Below are 25123 nucleotides of genomic sequence, written 5' to 3' on the forward strand. Positions count from 1 at the left end.
TCCTTTTCACCAGAGATATTTACTCTGGTCATTCATTCTTTTTAATGATCTTATGGATCTTTAGAGTTTTTGAGTTCAAATCTTTTAGTAATATACAGAAAACATTACTGTTTTTGTAGTTACAGTTCAGGTTGGCATAGGAGTGCTCCATGCAGGTGCTCGTGGCTGTGCTACAGATTTGTTTGCATATCTCCCCTTCAAAGGAGAAGTAGCTGTGTGTTATGATAAAGTTAGTAAGGTGTATGATGAATGAGATATTGGATATGGAGTCTGAAGCACAGGGCATAAGAGATGTTGGTGTGTGGGGAAGTGGCATCAACAGTGGCAAGTAGGGATGAAGGAGTAAAGTAGTGGGAAAGCAAGTGGTGGATATCTTTGACATGGGATGCTAGATTTTGGGCAATTGATTGGAAGTATTGATCTAAGAGGGCTGACATTCTTTCAGTGGAGGCACAGTAACCAGCTACACTAGAGCATCCAGCATTTCTGGGTTTGTCTGTTTTTGAGAATATGTAGAAGGTGGAGTGTCAAGGGGGTGAGGAGGGAACTGTATTCAAGCCTAAGATTTTAAGCAGGGATTGGAGGATATGCTGGAATTCTGGAATGGGATCACTCTGGCAGAATTTATAGGTGACGGAGTCAGGCAACTGATAAAGGTATTTTAGCATGTAGTCACTATAACAACAGTGGTTAAACCCTTGTCTGCAAGCAGAATAATTAGATGAGGATCTGGTTTGAGGCTGTGTATGGCTGCCCTTTCTTCTGCCAAAAGATTGGTGTTCTTAAGAAGGAACTTGGGGAAGGATGATGAGGCCAAGTTGGAGATAAGAAATTCCTGGAAGGTGACCACGGCTGGTTAGGTGCAACAGGGCAGGTATAGGATAGGGGATGAATAGTGGTGCCCCAAGGTAACAGTCAGGTGCTGATGACCATGCAGTTGAGCACCCCTCAAACCAAACATCATCATCACCGAGGTAACAAGTTAAATAACTTATGGAGGTGGTATCTGGAATGCTCTTTCAGATCATGGAAAGCAAAGGATTCAATTTCAGAAATTTTGTTGTGGAAAACACATGTGCAAGGCCTGCTCAATCCTTGCAATCATTGCACAACTTTTTATATTGGTTGAATATCAACCAGTGGTCTAATAGGATGAATGACCACAATCAAACTTCGACCAAGAGCAAAGTGGACACCCTCCCCAGTGGCACATTATGCAGCTGAATATAACCTGCTTGATTTTAATGGCTGCTTCACAACCTGGATCACCTGATCCTCCCCTCCACTGCTACCTTGTATGAGCTGCACAGATGGGAGTTATCCTTACAACACATTCTCCGCTCCAAAAGTTATCCCAGCCTCAACTACAATAACCTGTCATTCCCACACCCTCCACCCAACAGTTTCTGCCTCCCCTGTTCTTTAACACCCCCCCAGTACAGGTCCCTTCAGGCTTATTGTACTCACTGTCTGGCAATGCACCCTTCTCTGTTCCTCTTCTTTTCCACTTCCCGTTCTCATCACCCACCCCCTCATCCCCACGACCCAACCCCACCACCTCCAGAGGCTGCCTGAGTCTTGTCCTGCCATCTTGTACGGTAGTCCCTGCATGCTGTCCGTAGATAGCACTCTTCTCTCCCTCCACCATATTCTGCTATCCATCGCCTTTCCCTGTCCCACTCATGATTGTTGCATTCATTCAATGCAACAGTTTCAGTCCAGCTAAAGCAGATGGAAGTAATGGTCATTTATGGATGAAATGTGGATGTGTGTGTGTTTTCCTTTCTGTTCTAAACAAGGTTTTGGCGAAAAGCTTTGTGTATAACTCCTTTCCATTGTACCTATGTGCAACTAAGTGTGTCACGTTTACAGTGAGTGGTAATCTATCCTTTTCATAATTGACAATGTGAATTAATATGGATTGTTACTCACCACATAGAGAAGGCACTGAGTGGAAGACAAACACATTTAAATGTAGACTGTAAAGTATCTGTCTGTTACTCAGCACTCTATTCTAATTCACATTGTCATAGTTGTTTTATTGTGGAATTTCTGTTTTTCAAGAAGTGTGGCACAAATACCAGTATTCCCACCCCCATATAGATTATATGATCAGCACAAACTAAATGGTTTTGCTAGATCAATGAAAGTAATGATAGGACATCTCTGTTCATTTTTAGTTCTGTGTGGACTTCATTTTTAAGCAATTATATGGCCTTCCTTATAGAGGAGCCTTTACAGAAGTAAAACTGAGAAGTTTTCCACATAGTATCACTGGAAAAGTACCTGTCTATTGTGAAACAGAATACTTGCTCCAAAACAAAAAAAACTGAAAGCAATGGGGTTGATCTGTAATGAGAGACAATTGATTATCTTTATTTCTTTGAGAATGTACTGCTTCCAGAATTTCACCTTTTAAAGAAATGTGTTTTGGATCATTGACCAATACAAGACTAACAGACAAGTCCATCACACTGATTTTTGTTACTTTTCATATTGGGCCTTTATGTTTGTCAGTCCATCAAATCCAGCTGTTTTTTTAAAAATATATTTTGTTTGTTTATTTCAGATTCTGTAAGACCAATCAAGTGACAGCTACTTGGTCATAGTGTGAGTTAGTACATAGTTTACAGAATGCTGGCTAGAAAATTTAAAAACGACAGAATTAATAAAAATGAAAAGAAATTGTGAGAGAGTATACAAACAGATAACACTTTACAGAGAAAGGTTCTTGATTATTGTGAGAAATTCCTGTACAGAATAAAATGAGTGTGCTTCAAGGAAACCTTTCAGCTTGGGTTTGAGTGATTGTGATTTATCACACACTATTTTCTGTTCTGCTGGAAGTCTAGTGACAATGAAAGCTGCTGAAAAGTGCACACCTTTCTGTAAAATTCTGAAGGAAGTGTTATCAAAGTGTGTATCATTTTTACATCTATTGTTCATTGAATGAAACTTGCAGTTTCTTGTAAGTGAATGAATATTTTGAATAACTATTCCCATGGTGCGATATGTGTATAGGGATGAAAGAGGTATAACTTCAAGAAACCTGAACAATGGCCTACATGAAACTCAGAAACTGACACCACAGATTAGTCTGATTGCTCTTTTCTTAACCAAGAACATCCTTGGTAAGTGCACATAGTTTCCTCAGAATCTCTCCATATGAGACAACAGTGTGAAAGTAAGCAAAATAAACAAGCCTTCAAGTGTCAGAGACAGTGGAAGTCATTCTGTTCTATACAGGAAAAGTGTGACACTATAAACTTGTGTCGAATTGCAGGAAGGCACTTGGTGCAGGGAGTGGCAATTGACCCCCAACATAATCAAATGTAATATACTGTGAACACATACACAGAAAGACCCTTTACTGTATGATTATAAAATTGCAGGACAATCACTGGAAGCAGTTATTTCCATAAATATCTAGGAATATGCATATAGAGTGATTCAAAGTGGAACAAACACTTAAAATCAATCACAAGCAAGTCAGATGCTGAGCTGAGATTCATTGGAAGAATCCTCAGGATATGTAGTTCATCAACAATAGAAGTAACATTCAAAACACTCATTTGATCAATACTCGAATATTGCTCATCACTGTGGAGTCCATACCAGACAGGACTGATAGAGGAAATAGAGAAGATCCAAAGAAGAGCAACATTTTCCATTACCATTTAATAAGTGCGAAATTGTCATGGAGATGCTCAGCCAACTCCATTGGCAGATGCTGCAAGAGAAGCATTCTGCATTGCATTATGGTCTACTGTTATAGTTCCCAGAAGAGTCAACCATATATTACTTTCTCCTACATATATCCTGCAAAAAGACCACAAAGACATATACGAGTCCATACTGAGGCTTACCTGCAATCATTCTTTCGTTGATGCTTATGTGACTGGAACAGGGAAAGAGGGACAAACAAAGTACCCTCCACCACATGCCATAAGGTGGCTTGCGAGTATAGACATGGATGTCAATAGTGAAGATAGCAGCCTTCAGTCTCTGCACAATAGCTTTAATGTGGTACTTCCAAGACAGAATTCCATCTACTCCCTGTTCTAAGAACTAGAAATGGTTGACTTCACTGAAGTTTGACCTGAGACCAATAAAATTTTGCTTTTACAAGAGTTCCATGTCAGGAACTGTACACATTGTAATTGGTTGTCATCAGCAATGATTAATCAGCTCTGCGGATGCTATGTGCTAATGTTACTGATTATTCTATTAGCTCGTCATTCATTTTACATTTTATGTCTCTCACAATAATACTTGTATCATCTTCAAAGAAAAAAAAATTTAGGGCATCATCCATCATGTTTAGTTCGAGAGCATCGATAAGTATAAGAAATGCAACACATGCAGAATATAACCCTGTGGAAACCCCCACTTAATGTCCCAGTTGTGTTCAAACTACTTCTCTGTTTGTTTACACTTCCTACTTTCCAGATATGTAGTGAGCCATTGTTCAGATTTTCCCCTAATCCAATAATATTTCAAATCATCCAAAAGTATTGCATGGTCCCTATATACAAAGGTTTTCATTAAATCCAAGAAAATACCTACTGTCCACAGTCTGTCTTTTAGCCATGATAGTGCCTCACACATAAAGGCATAAATTGTGTTTTCTATGGATACTCCTTTATTGAAACCACATTGTGAAGTTCAGAGCAAATGTCCATTGAGATGTTCTACTACTTCCCTATACATTGCTTTCTCAGAAATCTTTGGAAACACTGGCAGTAAAGAAATTGGGAAGTAATTGTAATGTTCCCTCCTACATGATATTAAAATGTCGTTTGTTATGTAGATAGGTTTTCAATGGAACAGTGTTACTGTTACATTCATGTGGTATACTGTTAATCTCTGACAGTGATGGTTATTTAGTGGTAACTAGCTGCAATACCTGGCATTACCTGGTTTGGAACATATCGCATATTGTGGCATGAGGACCACTGTCCCTGTCAGGTATATACAGATGTATATTCCATTAAATGTGTATTGTAGCGTACACTAAATTAATTAATCAGTGATGTGATAAAATATTATTATTGAAATAGAACATTTCAGAACCAAAAGTTACTAAGTTTAGTAATAAATTTAATTTTTATTGTATATTGTGTTATAATGTTTTATTGTTCAGATTATATATGAGCAAATTTCGAGGTGATCCAACTTGTTAGTATGTGACATACAACTTGCCACTTGAAAATCAAGATTCCTTTAAGTTAACACCACATTATTAGAATGGTGATATAAAGTTATTATAATTATCTGCTACATTTATCTTCAAAGATTTTGGAACTTTCTGGAAAAATCCAGCTCTGTAGCTGTTGTTGTTGATGTTGTCTTCAGTCCTGAGACTGGTTTGATGCAGCTCTCCCTTCTACTCTATCCTATGAATAATTCAGTTAAATCCTACCTTAAAATTACAATCTACTGCATGGAAAATAGTGAATGAATGCTATGGTTGTATGGCTTATTAAACTAAGAAACTGAAGGACACACAACATTGTTGAGTCATTTTGTTTCAGTACTTGCTAAGATTTCATAATTTTGAATGTGACGGGTGTCATTTAAAAAGGTGAGCAGCCACAGGGTTACATTTCATGTGTGTTATGTTTCTTGGTACTTATCAGTGATCTCCAACTAAATATATCTGTTCTAACACTACCTTCAAAATTCATCCCTTCAGGATGTGGCAACCAGTATAACAAGTAGAATAATTTATTTTCAGGAGGAAGACTCTTAAGCTGAGATAGTATTGGTATCTGGTCTAGAGATGAATGCTGTGACTGCACTTTAGTGGGAACCAGTAACTATCAGAATTATACAAAGTACCTTCAAAAAGCTTTGCACAGTAATCTCTATTTTGTTTTATTTTTTGCAAGAGAAGAATGAAATTTTTTGTGAATGTACTTGGAACATGAAACTGGATACTTGGAACATTTAACTATACATTGAGCCTACTCAATGCAGTCTCCATCAGCTGTAACGCATCTGGCCCAACATTCTTTCCATGAAGTAAACGCACTTTGGTAAAATTCTGGGGATTGACTTTTACACCAACGCTTGACACAGGCAGTAAGGTCTTTCTCATTATCAAATGTTTTACTGCACAGGTTGGCCTTCAATGACCAAAGAGGTAAAAATCAGATGGAGCCAAGCCCAGACTGTAGGGAGGATGAGGAACAATTTTCCAACTCATTTTCCTGATTTTCTCCTGTGTCATAAGGGCTGTAGGGGGTTTGGCATTATCATGGTGTAGTCTTATGAGGTGACCCTGAAGCTGTTGTCTGTGGTTCTTGATGTCATGTCACAGCGTGTCCAATGACAAACAGAGATGGTCCTGGTTAATTGTGTAACCTGGTTCCAAAATGTCAATGAAAATGTCACCATACTGATCCCAGAAGAAGGAGGCCATTACCTTTCAGCCTGCTGTTTGTGAAAGTCTTGGTTTCTTCTTCTGAGGGGAACCCGGATGACGCTACTGCATGGATTGGGTTTTACTCTCAGGTTTGGACAAAAACAACCATGTTTCATCCTGGGTAATGACATCATCAAAACACTGTTTCCATTCTTCAGTAAAGGTTTTCATGATACCCTTGCACACATTCTTCCTCAGCATTTTAATTTCTCATGTCAGTAATCTAGGTACCCAACGTGCACAGATTTTTCTGTACCCTAGTGACTGTACCAGTGATACCACACTATCCAATGACAAACAAGTCATTTCAGCAAGCTGTCGTGTCATCACACATCTGTCATTTTGGATGATTTGATCAATGATCTCCTTATTCACATCACTCACTGCCATTGATGGTCTACTGCAACGTGGATTGTCCAGTAGAGAGAAATCACCTTCTTTAAACCTCTGCAACCACCACTGGATACCGGAGCACTCCAACTGTGTCCTCCCCGTAAACAGGAGCAACTTCCTGTGAATCGATGTGACAGAGTCATCACCGGTATTGAAGAGGAACTCCATCACAGACTGTCGTCACAACCTGACACCTATTTCATGATCCATTATGGCTCGCCTGTAAATAAAAGAAAATACTTTTATAAACCAACTTATAGCTAAATGTTCCAAGTATTTTCACAAAAAATTTCATTGTCCTCCTGCAAAAAATAAAAAAGTTACAGATGACTATGCAAAACTTTTTGAATGCCCTTTGTAATTATAGATAATAGTGAAGTGAAGTGCATACTTTGTTTTTGGAAATAATGACCCTCTTGTCTGCCCACTAAATGCCCTGGAAGAAGTACAGTAGCTTAATTAATGTTCAGACAGGAATAAAAGGGGTTAAAATTAGTAACAGAGTTCAGTTTATTCTAAAATAGTGTTCAAAATGTTAATATTATTGTTCTTAGTAGTGAGTCTGAAGTGATATGTTAGGGCAGACAGCCAAGATTCTAGCAAGATTACACTACTCAACAGCCATGACCAGATTCTCATAAGAAAACACAATAACAGAATGATATATTTATGAGTAGAGAAGATGATGTAGGGTTAGTATAGATTGATTATTAATTCTGCATACCTGCATGAAATTTTTACTGAGAGAGAGCTATCCAATAAAGTGATAAAGGTTTGAAGCAATGTAATATATTTATTGTTCAAGTCATCTGTATCGTGTATTTCTTGTCAAGTTTTTGCTTTGAGATTGGGGTGGACACCTATCTCTAAATCTTCGATGTGGTACTTTGGGATTTGACTCTGAGTTGATTCCTTTCAGCATTACTCTCTGTGTATCAAGATCTGAGGGACCATTACTAATTTTTCTCCCACTGTGCCTGTCATGTAGAGAACAATCTATGAAGATGCTCTCTATGATCATGCTAGTGTTTCTGTGAAACATAGAGGGAAACCAAGCAAGGTGGCACAGTTTTTAGCACACTGTACATGCATTCAGGAGGATGTTGGTTCAAATACACATCTGGCCATCCAGATTTAGGTTTTCCATGGTTTTTCTAAATTTCTCCAAGCAAATGCTGAAATGATTTCTTTGAAAGAGCATGGCCATTTTCCTTCACCTTCCTTGAAACATTCACCTCAGTGGTGATGGGACATTAAACCTTAACTTCCTTCGTCCCTTCCTTCTAGCTGGAAAGTATTCTGTCTGCAACAGGTCATCGGATTAAAGTAAATCCATTAACATTATTTCATGTGGAGAATTATTCAGAAAGTTTGTGCTGAAATCCCAGCATAAAATCAACTTTATATTGTTTGTAGGAACTAGGCCTAGCCCAACACCAAGTCTGGAGAGTAAAACCCTGTAGTCTGAATAAGGGGATCTGTAGTGACCCATAATGAAGAGTTTTTCCCTGGAAAATTCTAACTTTCCTGTACAACCTTCAAATATTTGAGCTTTGCAATGTTTTGATATGCACATTCTTCCGAATGAAACATTACTTTTGGCATGAATTGCCACTGTTACTTGTTTCAATGAATTCCTTGCAGAGAAATCAAATGAGACATATTCCTTTGAAGGAAGCCTTAATATTTTTTTGCTAAGTGAATGACACTCTGAGGTACAAGTAATGTGTCAAATACTATCAGCGGTTCATCCACTTTACTTTTAATTGCTTTAATATGTTGATGAAATAAGTGTACTCTACTTACCTGTGATCTGCATTCCTCATTTATTGAATCAATTTCCATCAGTAAAGCAACTGTCCTCAAGCAGGGATACCTCTTACCGACTTCATCTTAAGAAAGGTGTGGCTCTTCTCCATGTTATCACTGGAATTGACCTTGAGTAAGCTCAAGTCCACCTACTATACTGTCACCAACCTTCCCTTGCCAATCCTTTTCAGCTGTTGCCTAATATAATGCTGTGAGCCCAGACTAAGACAGAGCGACATGGTGCAGTGGTTAGCACTCTGGACTCATATTCAGGAGGATGACAGTTTCAATCCACTTCCACCCATCCTGTTTAGGTTTTATGTGATTTCCATAAATCACTCCAAGCAATTGATGGGATGGCTCCTTTCTAAGGGCATGGCCTTTCCTAGCCTTGAAAGAATCTTAAGTTTTTGCTCTGTCTGTAATGACCTCATCGTCGACTGGATGTTAAACCTTAATCTTCATTCCTTCCTTATCAAACTATTTCAAATGTTCCCAAATCATCATACTACCTCTATCAAATTTCATGTCACAATAACACACTGAAGGTTAAGCACTGCCGCACTTGGCTAGCACTTGAATGGGTTACCATCCATGTGTTGTTGGCAAATGTGAGGCCAATTGAGGTGCTACTTGATTGAGAAGAAGCAGCACTAGTCATGTCACAAAAACTGACTATGTCTAGGAGAGCAGCATGCTGACCACATGCCCTTCCATATCTGCATACAGTCACACCTAAGGGCAGAGGATGTCACTGCGACTGGTCAGTACTGTTGGGCCTTCATCACCTGTTCAGATGGAGTTTGTTTGTTTTGTTTTATAACACAGTTAAAAAAAAAGAAAATACTTTCTCAGGTTCTCACATGTCATTTCATAAAACATCCTTCACAAGCAGTGATAGGATAGACTGCACCACTCTAAGTGACATTGTACATGTGTTCTTATTATCAGTGACTTCTGTGCTCCAGCATGATTATAAAACACGAATGCTATCACTTCTCAATGGTTGCTTATTTTACTGATTTACATACCTGAACTAAAACAGAAGTCCTCCACTTACAGAGCACATGGATGCCTCCCATAATACATTTTATAGTTTGATAGGCCATAGCACCTGCTTTCTTAGGTATACCAGAACAATTATTGTGTTTTTGCCTCCTTTATATTTCTGCTTTACAATAATATAACTAATGCTGGATTAAGGCACATGGAACTACTGCAAAATCTCTGGTAACACAATATGAGGCCCCCGCCCCAAAAAAAAAAAAAAAAGGAACTAGTTTTTAAAAGCTATCTATTTTCAAATTGTTGACAAAACAACCTTATTCACTTCAAAATATTCTCCATTACAACTAATACATTTTTCCCACTGGTGCTTCCACAGTTTGAAACATTTTTTGTAGTCGTCTTTAGAAATGGCTGACAGCTCCTCCCTTGTTTTTGTCTTGACTTCTTCTGTGTTGTCGAATCAGTGTGAGGTCAGGTTAGTAAGGTGCATGGGACAGTGTAACAATACCGTTTTTAGCCAAATCTCAGACAGAGGTGGCTGTGTGTATATTGTTATTGTGGAAGAACAAGTCTCCTGTCTGCCACATATTGGGTCTTTTTTGACAAACACTGTTGTGCAGTCTTCTTAAAAACTCCAAATAAAATGTTTGACTGATGATCTGACCTGGGGGAACAAACTCGGAATGAACTATGCCCTTGGCGTCAAAAAAGCAGATCAGCATTGTTTTGATGTTTGATTTGCCTTGAGACATTTTTTGAATGGGGTGATAATGATGTCTTCCATTGGCTTGACTGTTGGTTTGTTTCTGGGTCATAACCATAGCATCATGACTCATCACCAGAAATGACCTTTGACCGGAAATCTGGATCTGTTTCAAGCTGTTGTTTCAAAGCACATCATGTTTCAACTCGACATTTCCCTTGACTGTCAGTCAGAACCCAAGAAACAAACTTGCCAGTAACTCTTTTCATTCCCAAATCTTCCATTAAAATTCACTGATCCGAGCTTCAAGATCTGACAGTTTATCAATTGTCTTTCGACAGTCTGTGAGCACAAGCTCTCAATTTTTTTTCAATATTTTCATTGATTTGGGCAGTTGATGGGTGTCAAGAACAAGGTTTGTCACGTCGACATGTCACCATAAATCAAGCAAACCACTCGTACACTTGAATTTTCCCATAGTGTCATCTTGGTATGCTGTTTGCAACATTAAAACAGTTTCAACAACATTTTTACTAAGTATAAAACAAAATTCCATAACTGCACATTGTTCATTTAACCATGCAAAAAAAAAAATTAAAAGGACAAGAACAAAACAGCAGTATCAAACACAGTCATTCCAAATGAACAGAACAAGCCAGGTTGACAACACAGGCTGCACTGAACTGGCAGTGAGTTACACTATAACACTTAGTGGCACAAATGCGTACTACACAAGCTGCACCCATGGCAGCGTGATTCTAGGGTTTTTTTTTTAGTTGCTGGTATGTTAATTTTTTGGGCCACTGTAGTCATTTCCTGTTTAGACTGAATTCTACCTTTTAATTTGTTCTGACAGGAAACATGTTTATAAATTCAATGCTTACATTATCTTTTATGTACTCTCCAAGCATAGCTTGATATCACACAGAGTATATTCATTGTGAGTCCAGATACTTTTGGTGACAATGTAGTCCCTGGACTGTATCAAATCTGAATAAAACTGGAGTTGTGAGTCCAGTATGAGGTGAATTCTGGTGGCTAAGCTATTTGAAAAGCAAAGATCTTTGTGTCTGAATCTTGAACACAGTTTTAATATATATTAGGAAGTTTCATGAATTGTACAGTGACCGGAATTTGATAAGACCAGGAACAACTCAAGAACCCACAAAACCTGGTTGACCAACCACAGCTGTGAACTCAAAGCTGCCAAGAATAAATAAGAGGCCAACAATGTAGATGGTATGGTAGAATAATAGATCCAAAAAGTAATACTCTAACATAGTGAATGCTGTGGCCAAAACGGTGATGCATAATGATGACAATACAAGAGTGCAGTGGAACCATGACTGAAAACTTAATTGCTGTGATGCTAGCCTTAAAAGGTGGCTGCAGGCACTGATAGGCCGGCAAAATGGGCATTTCTCCACAGCCAGTACTGCAGTGGTGATGCTAACAGTTGCAAATGTAGCAGTGCCATCTAGCCATTGTCCTTGAATTCAGTGCTTTCCAATGGGCTTAGAAACTCTCAGCTGGAAGATACCAGATCCCATCCACCTGAAATTGACATGGTGCTGGAAATAGCCTGAATGGTGCCTTGGGAAGTAAACTGGTGATACAGTTGGTGCCCCGGCTCTGAAGCCTGCTGGTTGGTGGGAAGTGTCCTCTGTTTTTGGCAACATGCTGAGGAGTAGCCTTTTGAATGATAATGGCCAAGGGTGTGGAGGTTGCAGTGGGCTCTCCTACTTCATGCCCATATCCACACGAACTGCCACTGGTGGCCTGGAGTATAAGCTATACCTGTGCTGGTCTGGAGTCGACAAGGGTGGATAGTCCAGGTTCAACTGAGGCACAAAAGTTGGTGCAGTCAGTAGGTGGGGATGGAGGTGGTGCTCCAAACCCTTTGAAGTGTCAACTTCCGTAAGATGCTACCTGTGAGTAGCAAACACCCTTAGCCAGCATCCATACATCCTTTTCCCTGTATGATGATGTCTACAGTGTTGTGACTGGCAGATAATGCCTGGTTTGGGGGTCCCTGGGGATGTGGGGTCAGGAGATGGAGGAGAGTAGATGGTTGTCGTCCATGGAGATGCTCTGTTAGGCTATGGTTGTGGACAGGAATAGTCCTGTGTCTACTTAGAAACATTGTGAAAACAGCTATGTTGGTGGTGGTTCCCACAACTTGTAATATTTACTTTTTAATATGCCTGCATGAAATGCTTTGGTTTGTCATTGGAAGACAGGTGAAATGGAAGACTAAAATGGCGTTTGATGCTGTTTCAGGCGAAAAATTATTTGAGAGCCATGGCCGTGAACTGGGGCCCATTGTTCCACATGATGTTTCAGGGAAGCCCTTCAATGGCTAATCTAGACCAGTGCATTAAGTGTGGCATCAGTGATGGTGGACACTGTGCTGGTCACATATGGGTAGTTAGAATGACCATCCATGACAATGAGTTCCATAGAGCAAAGAAAGGGGTCAGCAAAGTCCAGATGCTTGCAGATCCAGGGGTGATGTCGGGTGGTCGAGGGTGTGAAAGATTGAGGCAGGGCAGTGTGATGCTAGGTGCAAGCAGAACAACTCGCCAGTGTTGTCTCCAAATCCTTGTTCAGGCCTGGACAGTATCATATTGTCTCATGAGGGCTTTCATTATGACATAAGAGTTACAAAACTTGAGGCCACCAGGTAGTTAGGATGATGAACATCAGTGGTGATAGACAAATGGTTGGAGAGACAAGCCCCGACCTAGAGCTCTTGATTGGAATTCTTTTAAAAATAAGTGGGACACACATGGAGCACATATAGTGTATGGTGCACTGTGAGATAGGGTTACAGCGTGTGTCAGCGGTGATTTGAGAACTCATAATGTCAAACCCATCCAACATGTGCCACTAATGCACATCAGTATGCAAATAGGAGATTTCCTTTTGGCCAAAGGCCAGTTCTGGCCCAATGAGTAGGCAAGCTAGAGCACCCACTTTTGAATATTGTGCTGTGGACTTGTACTTAATGGTATAATTGTAGGAGCTGTGGAAAAGTGCCCAACACTGAATCCATTGTGCTGCCCACTCTGGAAGCTGAGAACATTGACTGAAGAGTGCTAACAGTGGTTTGTGATCTATAATGAGTATAGAGTTGGTCCCACCCCTAGACCAACATGGAATTGCTTAACTGCAAAGATAATTGGGAAAGCTTCTTTCTCTATCTCCAAGTAATTCTTTTGAGTGGGTCTCATTGTCTTTGATGTATAGGCAGTTGGTTGCTCAGTACAGCCATTATTCCCATCTACTGGCACTGCACCTGTGCCATATGGAGAGGCATCACATCCACAACCAGTGAACATGATGCAGAAAAGTGTGTAAAGTAAAGTGCCAAGTGCACCAGATGCTTCAACTGTGTGAAAACATGCTTGCAGGCAGTGTCTATTTTGAATACCTTTCTTTTGCAATTGGTTTGATGGATACACAATATGGGCCACCTGTGGGTGGAACTTGGAATAATAATACCCCTTTCTCAAAACTGCCTGCAGCTCCTGTTAAGTTTTCGAGGCGGGGTAGAGAGTCAATAGCTGTCCAATCATTGTGCTGGAGCTCTTCTTTTTTGAACAGGTGTTTAAGATATTCCACTTGCTCCAGAAAAAACTGGTGTTTGTGTAAGCAGCACTTGAGAACTGGATCACGCAATGTAGTGGAGTAGGTGCAAAGGTCGCTAGGTGGTCCTGACACATAGTGCCCATGAAAATTAAGTTGTTGAGATAGTTAGTGCAACCTGGGATGGACATGGTTAACTGTTCTAGGTATCTGTGGAAGATTACTGAAGTGAAAGAGATCCCAGAAGCAAGTTCTTGTATTTGTGTAAGATGAAGTGAGTGTTTATAACTGTTATGCATTGTGACAGTTTATCCAGTGGGCTCTGGAAATTTGCATTGACAATGTCAATCTTAAAAAAAAAAATATTCACACCCCACAAGCTTTGTGTGGAGGTCCTCTGTATGTCGTATGGGATAGGTTTCCACTTGTGCATGGGCACTGACTTTAGCTCCACAGAGCTGAGGGAACTAAAGGGTTTCTTTGCCAACACCAGAGGTATGGCACAAGTGCTTATGTTAATAGTGTCAATCACCCCAGAAAAGTTCGGAGTAGGTATTAAAATCCATGGAGAAGAAATAAAAACTTTGAGGTTCGCCAATGACATTGTAATTCTGTCAGAGACAGCAAAGGACTTGGAAGAGCAGTTGAACGGAATGGATAGTGTCTTGAAAGGAGGATATAAGATGAACATCAACAAAAGCAAAACGAGGATAATGGAATGTAGTCGAATTAAGTCGAGTGATGCTGAGGGAATTAGATTAGGAAATGAGACACTTAAAGCAGTAAAGGAGTTTTACTATTTGGGGAGCTAAATAACTGATGATGGTCGAAGTAGAGAGGATATAAAATGTAGACTGGCAATGGCAAGGAAAGCGTTTCTGAAGAAGAGAAATTTGTTAACATCGAATGTAGATTTAAGTCTCAGGAAGTCATTTCTGAAAGTATTTGTGTGGAGTGTAGCCATGTATGGAAGTGAAACATGGACGATAAATAGTTTGGACAAGTGAATAGAAGCTTTCGAAATGTGATGCTACAGAAGAATGCTGAAGATTAGATGGGTAGATCACATAACTAATGAGGAAGTATTGAATAGGATTGGGGAGAAGAGAAGTTTGTGGCACAACTTGACCAGAAGAAGGGATTGGTTGGTAGGACATGTTCTGAGGCATCAAGGTATCACCAATTTAGTATTGGAGGGCAGCGTGGAGGGTAAAAATCGTAGAGGGAGACCAAGAGATGACTAAACTACGCAGATTCAGAAGGATGTAGGTTGCAGTGTGTACTGGAAGATGAAGAGGCTTGCACAGGATAGAGTAGCATGGAGGGCTGCATCAAACCAATCTCAGGACTGAAGACCACAACAACAACAACCAATGAGGGCAGCATGAATAGCCGCAGGTATGTTCGCCCCATATGAGAATATAGTAGAATTGCTGAAAAACCTTAACTGGCTGAAGCTTGAAGGTAAGCACCAATTATCACATGAAAGCCTACTTAAAAATTTTAAGTACTAAGATGAAGTGAGGTATCCATGAATATACTTCAGCAAGCTGTGTGGAACTGCCATAGAGGGCACAAATACAATATTAGACTAAATACATTACACACAGAGTCATTTTAACAGTTATTCTTCCCTCATTTCTAGTCTGAATGGAATGGAAAGAAACCCTGATACATGGCATTATTGGAAGTAAACTCCACCATACACTTAGCAGTATTTGTAGAATGTGGATGTAGATATAGAAGTAGTACTTTGTGCTTCTCCCAGGATAGCCCTTATCTTACAAAATTAGTTCATTGGAAAGTCCATTTATGGTGTTTGCTGTAGGGCACCATGACCCCATGGAACTTTTGCCACAGTGAAAAACAGCCAACACCACATGTACAGCCTAAGACAAATGTAATATTAAATTGGAACAGCCATCTGATTATGGACCTGTCAGTTTGAAAGCAGTAAAGACACTATCTGATCTTAATAAATAGCTTTGTTATTAGTGGCTGGTTTACTTTCTTACTTTCTTGTAAGAAATACTCTTAGCCATACTTTTAACTTGGAGTGAATTATCACATATTTCTGAAACATACATAATCTCAATCTAGTTTTAAATGTGAGCAGCTATCTGACTATGAACCTGTCAGTTTTAAACCAATAAAGACACTATTTGATCTTAATATTATTAATAATAGCTGATTTTTGTTTTTACTTTCTTGTAAAAAATACTCTTAGCTTTACTTTTAACTTGAAACAAAGTATTCTACTGTTCTGAAATCATATATGACCAACTTCATCTTTTCACAAACATGTCAATCTGTGAATATGTATTTTATATACCTGCATGTCTTTTTATTCATTGACAGTTTATTTATTACATTTTAATATGTTAATTGTTACTTTCTTTTTAATACAAATAGGCCTACCAGCAGCAACTTGAAACTGCACTTGTGGAACTGCAAAAAGAAGATCCCAGCTTAAGGGTTTCAGTCAATGAAGAAACTGGGCAAACAGTATTAGCAGGTTCTTATGATACAAAGAAATCTAGTTGTAGTAAATTCATAAAAAAGTTGCTTATAAGCTTAAAATTCAAAGTAATGCTCAGGAGGAGATGATAGTGCATATTGGTTTCTGCTTGCTCCATTCATTAAGCCAGTGTGCCTTTTGTTAGAAAGAACATGCATCTATTCTAAGAATTTTCGGAAAATTGGCCTTGAATTTCTTTCGTGTTCATATTTTGCAACCTTATCTCTGCTGTTGCAGAGTATTATGAGGGTTGGAACTTTAATAGTGGCAATTATTTATTTACAGCTCGTACAAAATAGATAGGTGTTTCAGAGTTTTACTGACGTTCAAAGTAGTCACCAGCATTGTGTATAACCCTTTGTCAGTGATGTGGAAGTCGTAGGATAATCTTATCAGTGCAAGTTGTGATGACAGTTGAAGCAGTTTGGTCTATTGCCCGACGAATTTGTAGCAGCTCTGAAGCAAATGCCCTGAAGTGTTTCCTTTAGTTTAGAAACTGAGTTGAACTTACGAGGGCTTAAGTCAGGGGAGTGCAATAGGTGGTATAGAACTTAGCAGCCCCATCAGTCAAACAAATCAGTACCAGCTTGCTCTGTACGTGCTTGAGAATTGTCCTGCAAAATGATGGTCAGGTCCTGCAGAAAGTGTCATCACTTCTGTCTCTGTGCTGTTCATTTTTGGAACACAACCTATGACCAGCTTAGAGACAGAAGTGATGACACTTTCTGCAGGACCTGACCATCATTATGCAGGACGATGCTCAAATATGTACAGTGCAAGCTGTTACTGATTTGTTTGACTAATGGGGCTGCTAAGTGTTATACCACCTACTGCACTCCCCTGACTTAAGCTCTCATGAGTTCAACTCAATTTCTAAACTGAAGGAAACACTTTACAGCATTTGCTTCAGAACTGCTACAGATTTGTCGGGCAATAGACCGCACTGCTCGTTTTGTCAACAAAAGTGGCGTTGCTAAGAGTATTAAACAACTTCCATATCACTGGCCATTTGTTATACACAGTGCTGGGGACTACTTTGAAGGTCAGTAAAACTTTGAAACACGTATCTGTTTTGTACGAGCTGTAAATAAATAGTTGCTGTTATTAAAGATCCAACTCTCATATGTTTCCAAAGGCCTTGATGTCACTTTCACATCTGGATAGAAATTCTGACTTATTATAGCTTCATGATTCAAAGTCAGATGAACAATATGAAAAGGACTTGGAGAAAGTGGTAGAAGCAAAACATGTTTCAGCTATCAGATTGATGAACTTCACAAGTAACTTCAATGATTTCTTTGTATTACTGTATTGTTATTATTATAACCTGCACTTTGGTTTCAGGAATGGGAGAGCTTCATCTTGATGTAATAAAAAATCGCATAGTTACTGACTATAGAATACCAGTTGAACTTGGTCCACTACAAATTGCTTATAAAGAAACAATAACAAACAGAATTCAAGATTCTCACACAATACAGCACAAACTTGGTACAGTATTCGGATTTTGCTTCATTTATTGTGTTTTATTATCCTAATATTAGAAAGAACTTTTCTTCTGGATTAATTAATGTTATGTTAAGTGTAATATCATTTTTTCCACCCTGAAGGGCACAAAGCCAAATAAAATGTTTAAATAATGATAATGTTTCTGAACTTGAATCTTTCCAGAATAAATGTGTGAAAGATGTTCTTTACATATATGCTGAATGTTGAAGTATAGTTACCTAAATATGCTAATACATCATAATTACATGGACTTACAGGTTTGATACTTAAATTATCTGACACACATCTTTAGGACAGAGATTAAAATGTGCAGATGTGGAGAAAATAACTGGATTCACAAGCAAAATAAAATAAACAGTTGTAACTTCCATGAGATTTTCTGTTCTTTTCTAGGGTTTAAAGAGGAGGATGTAACTCTGGTGCAAAATAAGTTCTTCAGACAGACATTAGTTAGAAAATAAAAAACTATAAAATTTGTAACTCCTGTCAGCTCGAACACAAGTAAGAATGTTTGTCGTAAACAGGCACTTGTTCTTGGAGTACTTCGATAATTGGCAGTTACCAATGTCATCATATGAATTGTAAACAACAAGTAATGTAACAATGGAAATTCCTGAGTAGAATATCAGTGGATTAAACTTTTCCTTTCACCATCACTTTTTATAAATAACGCTATTAACATGCAAATTATTCCTTACAAGGGAACCTTCCCATCGCACCCCCCTCAGATTTAGTTATAAGTTGGCACAGTGCATAGGCCTTGAAAAACTGAACATTCATCAATCAAGAAAACAGGAAGAAGTTATGTGGAACTATGAAAAAATAAGCAAAATATACACACTGAGTAGTCCATGTGCAAGATATGCAACATGAAAGACAGTGCGACGTTAGGAGCGCCGTGGTCCCGTGGTTAGCGTGATCAGTTGTGCAATGAGAGGTCCTAGGTTCAAGTATTCCCTCGAGTGAAGAGTTTAATTTTTTATTTTCAGACAATTATTATCTGTCGGTCCGTCCGTCCGATGCGAGGTAAATGCGCCATAGTATGGGGACGCTACACTTAAACGGAAAGATTTGAAAATGTTAAAAACATATGTTTTGACAGAGCACAGGGAAAACTGTGCGACTGCGAAACTTGCATTTATTTGTTGCAGTTTATTTGAAAAAATCTTATGTTTTCATCACTTTTTTGGGAGTGATTATCACATCCACAAGGAAACCTAAATCGGACAAGGTAGAAGAATCTTTTTACCCATTCGCCAAGTGTACAAGTTAGGTGGGTGGGCAACATATTCCTGTCATGTGACACACTTGCTGTCACCAGTGTCGTATAGAATATATCAGACGTGTTTTCCTGTGGAGGAATCGGTTGACCTATGACCTTACGATCAATTTTTTTCGATTTCCATTGGAGAGGCACGTCCTTTCGTCTACTAATCGCACGGTTTTGCGGTGCAGTCGTAGAACACAGAGACAAAACTTATTGCAGTTAACAGAGACGTCAATGAACGAATGGACAGATCATAACTTTGCAAAAATAAAGAAAGTAAACTTTTCACTCGATGGAAGACTTGAACCAAGGACCTCTCGTTCCGCAGCTGCTCACGCTAACCACGGGACCACTGTGCTCCTGAGCTCCGGCTCTCCTTGATGTTGCCTATCTTGCGCATGGACTACTCAGATTGTATATTTTCTTTTTTTTATAGTTTCAGACAACTTTTTCCTGTTTTCTTGATTGATCTGTGTTCAGTTTTCCAAGGCCTATCCACTGTGCCAACTTATAACTAAATCTGAGGGGGGTGCGATGGGGAGGTTGCCTTGTTAGAATCAACCATGTTGCATGGTACAGCATGCTTTGACCATTGGGTGGTCAAACTGGGCCTTGACCACAGTTCAATGATGAATTTTTAAGGCAGTGGAGATCTGGCTGATGTTTTAAGGTATGTGTAGAACACCACATCAGCCACTTCTAAGAAGTGCTTAATTTATCAGCTACATTCATTGAACAGCCTCAAGTGAAATGTGCCTTGGACCTTGGTGAATGCCTTAGTACATAAAAAACTGAAACTATTAGCCAATGATATGACCAAGAACCCAAGAAAATTCTGATCCTATCTGAAACTGTGAAAGTAGGTCTAAGGCTTCCATCCAATCACTCTTTGACCAGTCTGCTGTGGCATTTGAAGATTGCAAAATAAAAACCAACATTTTAAGTTCTGCATTTAAGAAATCATTAATGCAGGAATGTTATAGAAGCATCACTGGTGTAGAGAAACAACTAAAATAGTTGAAAATAAATAAGTCACCAGGTCCGGATGGAATCCCAATTTGGTTTTGCAAAGAGTACTTTATAGTATTGTCCCTTTATTTAGTTTGCATTTATGGCAAATCTCTTACCCATCACAAAGTCCTAAGTGACTGGAAAAAAGTGCAGGTGACTCTTGTATATAAGAAGGGTAAAAGAGCAGGTCCCCAAAATTACAGACCAATATTTGTAACATTAGTTTGCTGCATAATTCTAGAACATATTTTGAATTTAAATATAATAAATTTCACAGAGACTAAAAATCTTATGTCATGATTCGGCGTGGGTTTAAAAAGCACTGCTAATGTGAAACTCAGCTTGTCCTTTTATCATATGATATACTGTGAACTATGGGTGAAGGGGAACAAGCAGATTCCATATTTCTAGATTTCCAAAAAGCATTTGACATCTTACCCCACTGCAGACAGTTAAAGAAGTTATGAACATACTGAATAGGTTCCCAGATACCTGTATGTGATGAATCAAAGACTTCTCAAGTAATAGTATCCATCATGTTGTCCTCAATGGCAACAATTCATCAGAGACAAAGATATCATCAGGAGTGGCCCAGGGAAGTGTGATATTATTTTCTGTATGCATAAAGGAACTGACAGAAAGGGTGCGCAGCAGTCTGCGGTTGTTTGCTGATGATACTGTGTGGTGTATTAAGGTGTCAAAGATGATTGGCTCTAGGATGATACAAGATGATTCAGACAAAATTACTAGTTGATGTGGTAAATGGCAGCTGGCACTAAATGTAGGAAATGTAAGTTAATGCAGACGAGTAGGAAAATGTTTGGATGCATTGTTAGTAATGTCCTGCATGACACAGTCACAGCATTTAAATACCTGGGCATAATGTTGCAAAGCAATATGAAATGAAACGAGTAGGTGAGGACTGCGGTAGGTTAGGTGAATGGTCAACTTCAGTTTATTGTAAGAATTTTGGAAATATATATGTTCTGGGAATGGTAGTGCTATCTGTTCTTGAATATTTCTTGATTGTATGGGATCTGCACCATATCATATTGAAGGAAGATGTTAGAGCAATACAGAGGTGGGCTGCTAGTTTGTTACCAGTAGGTTTGAACAACACACAAGTGTTATGGAAATGCTTCGGGAACTCAAATGGGAATCACTGGAGGGAAGGTGATGTTCTTTTTGAGGAACAATATTGAGAAAATTTACAGAACTGGCACTTGAAATTGACTGCAGATCAATCCTACTGCCGTCTGCATACATTTTGCTTAAGGACCACAGAGATAAGATACAAGATATTAGGGGTCATAAGGAAGTATACAGACAGTTGTTTTTCCCTCACTCTTATCTGTGAGTGAAATAGGAAAGGAAATGACTAGTAATGATACAGGGTACCCTCTGCCACACAGTGATTTGGAGAGTACGTAGTGTAGATGTAGATGTCGATATACGTAGATGTGTATGACAACACTCCACAATGTCCTACATACCTCTCACATAAGGATGTTCAGTGAATTGTATAAGTACATGGTGAAAGACCCCCTGGATATCGTAAAATTAAGATTTATTAAAAAACCAAAAAATGAAACACTGATCTATCACAAACATTGGTATAAGGTGCAGACAAATTAAGCAAAACATTCATTCAATTTTTTGTACATGATTTTGTTTTTACACAGTCTCTTGTATGTAGAAGTTCTGTTAGTGGTACCGTGTGGAGAATAATTGGCTATGAGTATTTTTTATCAAACATGTTGAAATAAGAAAGAAATTTGATAGCAGTATTAAGTATTTCTTATTCAAGTGAAGTCAAACCAAGTAAGGAGGATTTTCTTAACCAAACAAATGCTGGTGTACTGAGAGTCCTCTGCCTGCAGCTACAATCGACGAAGTAAGAAACGAAGTCCACTAGCCTAAAAATTCATATAAGCACAGAATATTTCTAATAACACAATCATGTTGTATCAATTTAAAAAGTGTTTTCATATGCGTATTTAATAATACTTAGTAATTTTTTTTATTACAACACAACTGTCAATCTGTGTGCCAGGACTTAACGGTACCGGTTGTGAATAGGGTTTGTTAATTATTGTTATAGTAAGAAATTTCTATGATATTGTTATTGGTCATAAAAACTAATTGTCTGTATTTTCTGTTGCATGAATCACAATGGGCAGCAAGTAATGCAAAAGGAATAAAAATTGGAGCCAGGTCACGTAAAATTTTCCGTAGTAAGCTATCTTGTTCGATGCAGCGAAGGTAGGACAGCTACGCAAGTTGCTTGCATATTTACACTTGGGTGCACCTCTTCTGATTTAGATAGAAACCTTTTCCTCATTACTCCTTTCCTTGAACTTTATTTGTGAGAAATTTACAGGAATTTTTACAAGAACTTTTCAGTGTGATACATATTGTCAGAAAAAACATAAAGAATAGCCATACAATAGTTTGCACATTATAATAGACATAAAAAAGGCTTTGAAATTACACAGATTACATTTATCAAGTGTAATAATTAGCATATGAAATTTTAACATTTTTGTGAAAGTTTTGTTTTTCACATATTCATGTAACATGGCCGAAAAATATATGCCCATTGTTGATAGCGATAGTGAAAATGCAGTCAGCCAAGATGGTGTAGAAGTGCATGATTGAACAATTGAAGTTCAAGTGCCATGCATGCCTACTGCAGAAAGTTTAATTACATCAGAGATGAGTGTCACAGGCGTGACAAATGATAGCGACGCTCCACAGCAGAATAACCTTGACGATACAATGTTTACAATTGACGAGACAATGTCATGCATCTCCGTGAGTAACATACCAATCATGGATGAGTGATTCCAATATGAATTTTGACAACATGTTACAAACACTACTTGTTCACAACACAAACATTAACTTGGGAAGTACAGCTGATGGCAATTGTAGTAGTACAACTGAAGCACTACTGTGGCAGCTATTATCTTACATAAACTTGAAATTTGATAATATAAACATGAAATTTGATAATATGAAACACAATATGAACACCAATTTCAGTGATATGAAACAAGATATGAATACCAAAATTGATAATTTGACAGAGAATCTGAACACAGTCACACAATATATAAACACAGTAAAACAGCAACAAAGCACTGTTACACAAGATCTAAATACAATGAAGCAAGAACAAAACCAAGTATTCAGGGATATGCAAGACATGGTCTCACAGAAATTCGATAACTTACCCAAAAATTTTCGCACTGAAATCGATGAAAAATTGAATGAGGTGAAAAATGGGTAAATCATGAAGTACTTTCTGGAGTTAACATTAACATTACAGACTTAAAACAGAAAGTAGATTCTTTTAATGGTCATCATGATCGAATACAGCAACAGATAAAGAAAATCACAGACACACACACAAACATCGTAACCACTTAAAGCCAGCTGGTTTCGACAGTAAGAAAGGTAACCACTGTCGTTAACAGACTAAATAGAGACTATGAAGGTGTACCGATAACTCTAGAAGAGCTTACTTTAAGGGTAGCAACATTAGAAGTTGACTCAGCATGTGCTAAAAAGGAGAGAGAGAAGATCAATGAAAACCTGAGTGATATTAGTCAAGCTGAAGCAGGTACATTAGATAAGGGTAATACCATTACAGTGAAGTTTGTAACCAATTGCACAATATACACAGATGTAATGGGAAAGGCTATTCAGAAAAAAATAAGATAAAATAGTCAACAAGGTAAACCTTAATGTATAAACTGTGGAAAATAGGACCTGTAATCTTTTAGAACAAGATATTATCGGATCTCGAAATATGCACACAAATAATACACAGGCTACAGTGAACAAACCACAACCTGTTGTTATTTATCCACAAATCGTCACTGGTCCCGCAGCAGGTAATAGTGATTGTTGTAGAGTGCAAAATGTAAACATACCCACAACTCCAATACCTGAGCAATTACCTGACGGAATTACTGGTAACTACAATATCTACATAAATACGACCAAAAATGCCAGACAAAGGTTTGCTGACACATTGAAATTTTCCTACATTCACTACCGAAGGTAAAAAAAATAAATCCCTTAGTATTTATCAGTGCTTCTCATCATGTATTTCCATGCAACTGCACAGAAGCAAAGATATCAGATTTGTCATGGGATATATGCAAGGTAACATTCTTTTATGGGCAATTGAAGTGGCTGAACATTGCAGCACTTATATCGAATTTGAACAAGCTTTCCTCAACAAATACCGGTCTGAGGTGGTGCAAGAAAGGCTCAGACGCAAGGTTTTCAACCCCGCACCATTCAATGGCAAATACGGTAGCCTATGTGGATACTTTGAAAAATACCTGAACAAGACACACTACTGGCAAACCCAATATCACAGGTAGATGTGTTAAAATTTTTGAAAAGTCATTTACCACCACACATTAGATAAAAATTAGTCACAACGACAGAGCACAACACTGAATATTTTCTGTCAGTGCTTGATCCTATCGACTTCTATGAGGAAAGACCTGTTCGCATTAGAGCAACAGAAAATCAGGCACAACAACAACTTAGTTATGTAAGTCAGTAAGTAAAACGTGACCTAAACACACAGCTAGGATGGTACACACAAGAGCGAAGTCACATACCCAGAGGTAATGAGTATGGTAACGGGAATGGAAAAAACAAATGATTTAAAAGAAATTTTCAGACCAACAGGGATAATTTCAACACACAAGCAAATTACAGTTCACCATCACAAGGTCCTATGTCAGACATAAACAGAAACAGTCAGCCACTGCAGAGGCTGACGCATGGCAACAATGTCTCCCTGTCTTATGCTGTACCAGCCAACCTTTGGGCAGCAAAATAACTGTGAAGCAGCTAATGACACAA

General features: G+C 38.5%; 1 protein-coding gene across 2 annotated transcripts in view; it reads left to right on the plus strand.

The window, feature by feature from the left end:
• Positions 1–25123, plus strand: part of LOC126348303 (ribosome-releasing factor 2, mitochondrial) — a 193845-nt gene that overhangs the window by 131376 nt on the left and 37346 nt on the right. For both annotated transcript variants that reach the window (XM_050002344.1, XM_050002343.1), the window contains 2 exons: positions 16341–16443; positions 17791–17937. In XM_050002344.1, coding sequence (XP_049858301.1) covers positions 16341–16443; positions 17791–17937 — 250 coding nt within the window. The remainder of the gene's footprint in view (positions 1–16340; positions 16444–17790; positions 17938–25123) is intronic.

Source organism: Schistocerca gregaria, chromosome 1 (genome assembly GCF_023897955.1).
Source record: "Schistocerca gregaria isolate iqSchGreg1 chromosome 1, iqSchGreg1.2, whole genome shotgun sequence".
In the NCBI taxonomy this organism is placed as follows: domain Eukaryota; kingdom Metazoa; phylum Arthropoda; class Insecta; order Orthoptera; family Acrididae; genus Schistocerca; species Schistocerca gregaria.